At 38.6% G+C, this 9663-nt stretch overlaps 2 protein-coding genes across 4 annotated transcripts in view; one reads left to right on the top strand and one right to left on the bottom strand.

Annotated features, from left to right (window-relative positions):
- mybpc2a (myosin binding protein Ca) overlaps positions 1–2347 on the bottom strand; it is a 38820-nt gene extending 36473 nt beyond the window's left edge. For both annotated transcript variants that reach the window (XM_010781493.1, XM_010781494.1), the window contains exon 1: positions 2257–2347. In XM_010781493.1, coding sequence (XP_010779795.1) covers positions 2257–2278 — 22 coding nt within the window. In that variant the 5' untranslated portion in view covers positions 2279–2347. The remainder of the gene's footprint in view (positions 1–2256) is intronic.
- Positions 2348–8554: 6207 nt separating this feature from the next.
- Positions 8555–9663, top strand: part of emc10 (ER membrane protein complex subunit 10) — a 6967-nt gene continuing 5858 nt past the window's right edge. For both annotated transcript variants that reach the window (XM_010781490.1, XM_010781492.1), the window contains exons 1-3: positions 8555–8692; positions 8827–8893; positions 9213–9325. In XM_010781490.1, the coding sequence (XP_010779792.1) occupies positions 8600–8692; positions 8827–8893; positions 9213–9325 (273 nt within the window). In that variant the 5' untranslated portion in view covers positions 8555–8599. The remainder of the gene's footprint in view (positions 8693–8826; positions 8894–9212; positions 9326–9663) is intronic.

Here is a 9663-nt window from a genome sequence, read left to right as displayed (position 1 = left end):
GGGGGGGGGGGGGGGGAGATGTTGCCCTCTGGCAGAATTACTGGTAGTTAAAATTGAGCACACACTCACTAATGGAGCAGAGCCAGTAAGCCTCCACCCTGGCACAAGGCAACTATCAGCATCAACACTGTTGCACAATGTCTAATTATGATGTAACTGGCTTGTTACATAGAGTCATGGGTCATGACACGAAACAGGTCAATAATCCATACTTATGTGAGAAACAAAGATCTCGCTGGGCTGTTTTTCCTTCTTTATTGGGTCAAAAGGGGCTAACCGTGTATCTACTTCCATTCCCAGAGGTGTCTTTAGCTTAGCGAATCCAGAAGGCCACAGCTCCTATGTTGAAGAACTATTCTCGTTGCTGTTTATAGGGGTGCGTGCTTTTTCATGATCCCACAGCTTCTTGATTCCTGGTGCCACATTAACCGTGGAGAGCAAGACGCCATGGGGGGGAGTTATATGTGCTGTAACCAGATAGACATGGAGAGGGACTGCAGAGTGTATGAAGTTCAAGAGAGGGGCAACGATCTGGGATGGGTGGAAACACAAGAACAACAGCAACCTGGGTGCAGGCACTAATGTGGTGTTGGGAAGATGATATGTGTGATGTCAGGATGCTGGATTGGCAACACATTGGTAAGATATAATGAAATGTAGGCATCGAATTACTGCATGATGGAGAATAAAAATGATAAAGGGTATTAAGCGCTCTGGAGTGGAACGATATTAGTTTATGCATTTTAATCACACATCCGCACAGATATCCGTATACAATCTGAACCTATTTGTTTTGAGTAAAAAATACTTTTGATTTCATCTAGTAGAGTATAACATTGCACTTTAAGCAGAAAAGATCACTGCATTCCTATCGGCCCATGACGGAGAATGTGACACCTTGACTAAAATCCACAAGAAAAAAGGGAGATCTGACTGTTTCCACACAATAACAGTGATATGGTGAACTTCCTGGAGATTGGCGAGGGGAGATGGATGCCAGCGGGGGAGACAGCGTAACAGAATGAGGGAGGCAATCAGGGTCAGATAGATTAGGTGTCTGAGGTGCAGAGATACGACGCAAGGTAGTTACACCTGACTTGGCAGAGGTCCCTCTAACAAATCATCCCGCTCATCTCTCCGCTTTTATCTGCTATACCTTCTCCTCTCCTTCTGCCTTCATTCCCTCCTCTTCTCATGCATGCACTCGTTTCTCAGGTTTCAAGTAAACAGCTGATTTATGGTGCATTGAGGTCACTGTTGACAAAGGCAGCAGAGCATATTTTAGACTGACAAAAACATTATGATATGCACTAACTACAGCCTGTGCAATTTCATGTCACATATGATCCTTTTGTATCAATGGAAGATATAAGCTTAGGTTATGCTGTTCATACAGGTTTAGTTTTTTGTGTGACACCATATTTCATTTATTTGAAACATTTCATCACTATATGTGAACAGAAAACTCACAGGGTTCAATTGTTGTCATTCTTTAAGATAATCCCGGAAAAAGATTACCTATGGCAGTACATTTCTTCATTTCTAATTTAAACCTAACATCACACATCACTGTTGCTGACTTTTGCATCTTCACCATTCCTGCATTCCTCAGCTTAATGAACCTCGAGTACCTGAGAGGATTCCCCCTCACACAACACACTTGTCCCTATAAGAGTCAATTAGATCCCTTATCGTAACCATTAGTGGCTCCTTTTCCAAATTGCTCTTCTATCTATTACTTTTTGAAGACCAATATTTTATCAAATTGTATTTAACACTAAGCAAATATTAAAACCAAACACATAACAAGTTTACTCTCTAAACATTGTAAATATTTGACATTACATGCTTTCATTCTTTGCATTTCTATCCCTATTTGTAAAAAAGAAAAGCGCATTTGTCCCCCTAAAAGAACGATATACAGCAAGACGGCATCTTTAGAACTTTGTTAAAAGAGAAAGCAGCTTAAGACACTGAGGATGAATTGAAGAAAAGATGAGCTTGTCACTAACTTATGAAAGCAAAAATAAATGGCATAGATTACAGAGTGATCACGCTCATGTTTAAGAGCTTTCACATGCCATTTAATTATTGTCACATAAATACTTAAATGTCCAGTCTCACTTGTCCAAATAAAGAGGTTGAAATTATGGGTTCATTCTTTCTTTCTAATTCTTTTTTAACTCATCTTAACATTGCAGTGTATCCCCAGTTTCCAGCTTTCCTGTTATAATGCTACGGGTTGGACCATCTTACCTGGCTTCTGGGGCTCAGGCATGTCTCTTTCGTTTTATAGTGATTCCTCTGATAGTGTCTTCCTCCCTCCTTGTCTGTGTGTCTGCCTGAATTTCCGCCTTCATCCCTTTTTATCACCTCAACACCCCCTCCCCCTCAAACACACACACTACAACTGTCAGTGACTTCATCCTCCCCCCAACAAGTGGAACAAGGAAGGAAGAGAGCGACAGAATGGCTGTCACTTGAAACCTTGGCAGGAACTGCAGGGCTTTGAAGAGCAGAAGGAAGACACCATGATGGGTAAAAGCGGTTCAGAGTCATAAAGAAAAGTCCAGCCCTCGAGGGAAACTGCCAGAGGATTAACTCGTTAGGCTCTGGAGCCAGGACGTTAACAAGCTGACTGATGCTAATCAGATCCACCAGACAATATGATGGAGTGATTCAGCAGCGGCGTGCACTGCTAAAAAAAGGTTTAATTAATTCAATTAAAATACTGTAGTGGAGTCCACTACAATGGTACGGTGCAGATGGAGTCAAATGGTGGACTGACATTTTTGGGGAGAAAAGAGAAGCTTTTATTTATCAATTTCTTGAAGGACTAAAAGATTGAACAGACACATCAAACTACTTGAGTCAACAAAAACTTGGATTAGATGAAAATGCCGGCAATCAATTCACTGCATTGGGGCTTTCATTTCTTGTTTAAAGAATGGCCGACATCTCAGTTTAACAAACTGTAGACGTTTAAATGAATAGTTAGTAAAGATTGAACATAATCTCGCTTAAGAAAGCATCCTTTTCCCTACTCTACCCAGCGTTACAGATGACCTAAAGTTAAATGGGTCATATAGATTCCACTTATATCATGATGCAAGTGCAGCACCTATTCTACTAATGTGTGCAGGGAAAAACATTACAGCGACAGAAGGTGATAACTGTTAATTTAGTAGCTCTTTGTCTAAAAGTACAGAGCAGATGATCAATTAATGGCACATTTTATGATTAATTTGGGCAGAAAATGATTATCCCATTAAGACATGAAGCTTCAGAGTTGAATAGAAAATCAGTGAAAAGTGTTTTCAACTATCAATAACCCTGAGGAGGATCTTGTGTTTACAAGAGTCAGAGTGAAATAAGGCCCCAACCTCAATAACTTTCACACCGTCCCTATTTGAAGAGTAAAAAAGCAGCAGCGGCAGCCTTGTGTTCCTATAGGCTCTGACAATCCCATTTGTTCTCCAGTAGCCATAGCTGTCAACAGGGTGTATTTTACTGAAAGCCCTCCAAAGGGATTTGAGGAACAAGGTCAAAGACAGTGGGAGGAGGTCACCGACCTTTTGAATTCCCGGAGAGGTATAAACTCCCCAACCCACAGACATGACTATAGACACACATGCTAAGAATTTGTCATATATTTATCATGTGTTGTGGTATAAACAAACAGTATAAATAGTATTGTACTCATACGAGTGATAGAAGTAGGTTGTTCTTTCTTAAATTCCATGGCAATGCCAACCCAAATGGGAACTAAAAACATTGGTGTTAAATTATGCATTTAAGAAGCTTTTCACTTTCCATTCTTTCGCTTGTATACAGCAGCCCCTTTTATGCATTCTCCATTTGTTTTCTGGCTGTCCAAATTGCCGAGCCTGCTAAAACCTTGGCTATAACAATAAACAATCTTTGAGACTTTAATTTCGGAGAGAGAAGTTAAGTCAGACAGAGACACATGAAGAACTGCTATTTGAGGCAAGTGCAACTTGAGATTCAGATGTTCAAGGAGAACCAAATACCCTCGAGAAAGATTATAGAGGGCTGTTTGAATAGGGCATTAAAGGTCCCTGAGGCCTACTGTATATTCCAACTTTACACTACATGAATTTTAAGCAGAATTGTTTTTATTAAGTCTTTTTGATGCGCTCACAGCTCATCAGGGGTGATGTATTCTGTGACTTAACTGTGAAGGTTGAAATCATATGTATATTGTGGATTCAAAGCAGATATAGGAGACTAACTATAGGTGTCCTAGATGATCCATTGATCCGCTGTAGAAGATGACACCAAAGTTATTCAACGCTTGCATTAGTAAAGCTTCACTGGAGTACAAGTTAAGCCAACTGAAGCTCGTCCTCTCAATCTTCACAGCGGCTTTCCCATGACTGTCATCCGTTTAGAGATGAAAGAAGCCAGTAAGTAGTATTTTGTATCAAAATCAAATAATTGTAACATTTTTACAATAAATTAAAAACATTTAAATTGATTTGTCTCCCGGCAGTGACAACATGTGACTGGTATTGTTTTAGACGTATTTGCGTGTGTGTGTGTGTGTGTGTGTGTGTGTGTGTGTGTGTGTGTGTGTGTGTGTGTGTGTGTGTGTGTGTGTGTGTGTGTGTGTGTGTTTACAGGTGCGTAGTTGAGATCAAACTTAGTTTGAAAATAGGTGTCATCCGATGGATGGGGCCAGAATTAGGAGGATATGATGTGGGAGAGGAGCCCCCCTAACATGACGCCCCTAGCCTGATTTGGCTGGTTTGATCCCATCACAAGATGGTGTCCTATACTTTGGTTGTTAAAAGTAAGAGAAAATATAATTATTTTGTGCAAAAACATAATGCAAGCTTTCTCGTATAGGCCTGATTTGGGACACGTCCAAATGGGAGGAGTTTGCCTTCAGGGCTTTTTGCCAGAAAGTGTCTATTTTAACCCTGTGCTTTTTTTCTTTTTAAACCTAACTAATTAATTCTGGCTGAAAGCCCTGAAGCTTCTCCCAAGTTGGCTTCATGCAAAAGTGTATTATATTAATGTAGCGCTTATCTAGATTAGACATTAAACAATGCTTTTCAATAAAAGACAAAAGAACAATATAAAATAGAGACACATTAAGAAAGTAATAGAAACTAAATAAATTACGTTTAAAAAGGTGCGACTCCAAAGGAGCCTTGATAATAGCACAGTGCTTTCTATTTCCGATACCCTTGAACGGGTTCATTTTAGGAAAAGAAAATAAAGTTGGAGAGATTTAGCACAGTGATAAAAAACTTGAAAGCATTAAAATAATCTTGTTTATTGCTGAAATTAGTTGATTCATCAGATCATCAACATTGCAGCATGTACTGTAAAACGTATTAACAGAGACCTCTGTCTGTACATCAGGCTGAGGAAAAAAAGAAAGTTCAGTTCAGTGATGATCCCCAAACTGTGCCTCTTATTTAAACTTTAGATCATATTTCAAAACATGTTCTTTTTCATTTTTCATAATGCTCCATTTTAAACACCACAGGCTTACGGGACATGACAGTGTCTTCCTTCAAAGTGAAAGTCCTGATGGGATTTCATAAAAATATACATGCTTTCTTATTTGACTAAGAATAGTAAGGTGACACCGTTGTTTAAGGCGATGACAGAGAGTTACAGTATGGCCTGTCCCAGCAAGGGGGGGAATATATGCTGTAAAGGCCTGCATAGTTTCAAAGGCAGCGCCCGGGGGAATCATATGCCTCAGTCACCAGATGCTCCATCAGACAGGCTGTTTCATACAGACAGTAATATGATAACAATGATGTGCACATCAAAAACTATTATAATTACAAGAGGTATCCGTGCAAGTATAGTTTATATTAAATCAGAAAGACTGCTGCTTTTTGTTAATATCACAATCTGTTGTTTACTTGTTGTTTTTAATAATGTTTTTCTTTTATTATTCTTTTTATTGTAGCGTCTCAAGAGGAGATGGGGGTTGAACTTATGTATTGGTGGACTTTTTAAGGTTTAGTTAAAGGATGATCTATAATCTGTTGTGCCAAGCAAGACCTTTGTGACAAAACATTTCTGTGCCCATGTTCTTGACCACATTGAGGAAAATCCTGCTATTGTCAATTATGTTTGATATTTTTGTCAGTGATTCTGATGTGAGTCAGATTGTCATTCTCACACATGTTGGGACAGAAATGAGTGAAGATGGTCCTTCACCCTCCAAGCAGGCCTTTTTGAAATAAAGACTTGACTTCTTGATACTCTAAACTTTAAAGGATTAAAACTGGATTCCAAACTTATTTTGTAGCACTTTCGAAGCATAAATGTTGAAGCTAAAAATGATGGATGCCTTTCACTTATATTCACAGAGGTTTTCTAACAAGTCAGCAGAACTCCTCAGCCAGGAATAGGCGTTGAGAAGTAAATCACATCAATCACATTTGAAGCTGCTGCTGCTCTTTTCTCTCTGGTTTGATACTTTTATGTTTTAGGTCCCTTCTGGAAACACCCTTAGATAAGTGAAGTTAGAGACATTATTCCCATCAATAGGCTCTTAAACATAGTTTTGGCTAAAGCAAATTAGTAAATAAAGCCAGGATGAAGCAAACCCAAATATGTAGAATAATGATTCATAAATTCTGGTCTGGAGGGTTACACATTGCATAAAATAAAAATAACTACTGAATGGCCATAAAAACACTGGGAATACATTGGGTTTGAATTCCTAATGCTTCATATCAGAAACTGTATGTAAGAGATAAGTGTGCATTCAAAAGCCCTATGACAAACAGCAAACCAGTCAATATATTATCTCATATAGGGTATTGCTTATTATTGTATTGTTGCCTGGGCCATCAGAGAAACGACAAGTAAAGAGGAGAGAGGCCCATGGTGATTACATGGTCAGTATCTTAAACCTTTAGGCCACCAGGAGGTAGCTGCTAACATTACAAGCTTTCCGGACACGCTTGGTTACAGTAGATGCGCCTATGTTAAATGCCTCAGTCACGTTTTTGGGCAAGAGATCAAAAAGCCAATGGAATCCTCCTCTTCAGCTTTGCAGCCCGAACTAACCAAGTATATTCTCTCAGTAGTGATAACAGTTACCCACAGATAACACCCAACATTTGTACATGGAAGTCAGATCTTATCACAAGAGGTCATTCTTGTAGCTGCAGTCCATCCCAGCTGGATGAGACACGATCTGAATATAAGACGCTGATCTTGGTCTTAAGATAAGTGAAACTGCAGTTTTCTGCTCTGTGTGACTCAGAACAGATTTACTCCTAAAAATGACTTTTAGGTAAACAAAGCTCAGCTGAGGTGGACTGACATGGAATGCTGACTTAGGAATTTAAAAACAACACTTTTCATCAGAGGAGGGCATTATTATGTATTATTCAGCTGATGAAATTGCACTTTAAGAGGCATTTGAAGAGGGGTGGGGGTGAGAAGAAGGTTGAGGGTCTTTTCTGGTCTGTTAGCAGACTCTGCTGGCAGATAATATATAAGGGGTCAATAATAAGGGGTCTACATTATATCCAGTTCACCTGCTTTGTATAATGACAAGGAGGAAAGCGGTGTGTTTGACATATTGTGTTGCTTAATATATTAAGCAAAACTATTTTTTTAACTATTGTTCCAAATATAAAAGGGTTACTGAGCTGTCCAAAAACAAAATTATCTTATTAGGTCTACTAGATTAGAACACACATTTTTTTACATTTAAAAACTCAGCTTGACTTTAAGATAGATTATTCATTCTGTTTTACTTCAGCCTACATATAGAACAACATACATGAAATGTTGCGAAATTCTGCAAGATAGAAGTCAGAACTTCTTTCATTCGCCAAGAAACAGAAAATTCCACAGAAAATTGCTGTTGACACGTTACAACCATGGTTACAACACATCAGCACACATGCAGACCTAATTCATTAGTTGCATTATGTCAACACGGAAACTACTGTAAACACCAACATGCTAAAAATACACATTCAAAGCCTAACAACTGTTTCTGTGCAGCAGCTCTAGCAGATGACAACATTGACATGTTCAGAAACAAACAGAAGTAAAAAGCAAAGTATGCTGACAAATATATTAAGAGATATGCAAAAGCTAAATCAACGCAAGTAGGTCAGCACATACCCTTAATAGTGCAGGATGCACAGATACACTGCTATGAAGGTTAGGCTGATATATGAAGTGTTGAAGATTACTTCAATTTTATAACAATTTTTTCAACTCAAAAAATGATTATGCATATCTTAAGAAGACAATGTAAAGCTGTGGTGATATTTAAGATAAACTAAACTGGGTTTGCTAAATTGGCCAAAAATAGCATTTTAAAACTGTATCAGATTTAGGATTACCAATTAGATTTTTTACTTAAAAGGAATGTGCCTTGATGTTGGTACCTACATTAACATATTGTATTAAATATAAATACTCGCAAAGTACTGCAACAAAGTCATTAATATTAATAGACCATAGAAAATCTCACTTTCAAAATACAAATATTTATGAGACTTGTGTTGTGAAATAATCTACCGGAAGTGAAAATAATGTTGTAGTACGCTTGACAAAGTCTTCCGGTGACTCTGTCAAAATGGCTCTTCCTCTAACATTTAACATTGCATTGTTTTCCACTCTTTTTTTTGTCTTGTTCACTGATGTTGTATTTTGTAATAACGGCAGAAGGGTAAGAGTTGAATTGCATTGATTACTCATATTATTTTACTGTGGTTAAACGGAGGCTACACCTGTTAGCAATGCAATTAGCATTAGCTACGAGCCGGTGAAGGCTAACGGTATAATTTCTACTTGTATTAACAGGTTGGCGATGTCATGGACACCGAATTCGGGGGGTTCTCTGTACCTCTTGAACACTCATTTGAAGTTGGTGAGAAAGTGTTTCTTATTATTTTTATTATGATGTTCTATAGCACGTAATTGCAATGTTAAGCTAACCAAGCAGCCCTGTGGTACCAATGCTAACGCCATATATGAATTGAGAAACCTTCACACCACACCTCATGCACCTGCTTAATCTATTGTGATGTATGAATGAATTACTTCAGTTGTTTCAAAGAAAGTGTGGATATTTTCATAACTGTGTAGGTGAAACTCGGCATGTAAATGACATTACATACAGTATATTATCTGTCATTCAGCCATGTGTTTTGTTCTGCTCTTACTGTCTGGTGTCTCTTGTCTTCCAGATGATGTAGCACAGTTTCGTGTGCGTGGAGCTCTGGTGCTGAAAGCTGGAAGGGAGCCCAGCGTCGCACTGACTCAGAACCAGCTGTCAGAGGAAGACAGGGCCAAACTGAAGGTGAGAAAGGATGTAATTTAAAGGTCACCTAGTATGCAAAATCCACTTTTTCCTTTATTTTATACATCAACATGTGCCCCCTCTGTGTAAAGAGATTCTGAAAGTTTCAGGAAAAAAGATTCTCTCACTTGTTATCCTGATCCATTTATATAAAAACCTGTCTGAAAATGAGCTGATCAGATTTTAGCCAGTTTATGATGTCATAACGTTTTTTTGGCTTGTGTAACCATTAGCCAATAACCAACCAAGGTAACCCCCCCGCCCACCTTATCACCTGAATCTCCTCCTAGAGCACCATTGTGTTCTTTATAACCAAATATCTGTCAGAGGGGCGTGGC

The sequence above is a fragment of the Notothenia coriiceps genome, unplaced genomic scaffold, assembly GCF_000735185.1.
Source record: "Notothenia coriiceps isolate Sejong01 unplaced genomic scaffold, NC01 NC01_scaffold00023275, whole genome shotgun sequence".
NCBI lineage: Eukaryota > Metazoa > Chordata > Actinopteri > Perciformes > Nototheniidae > Notothenia > Notothenia coriiceps.
The sequence above is the reverse complement of the archived record's forward strand: the minus strand, read 5'-3'. Positions and strand labels throughout refer to the sequence as shown.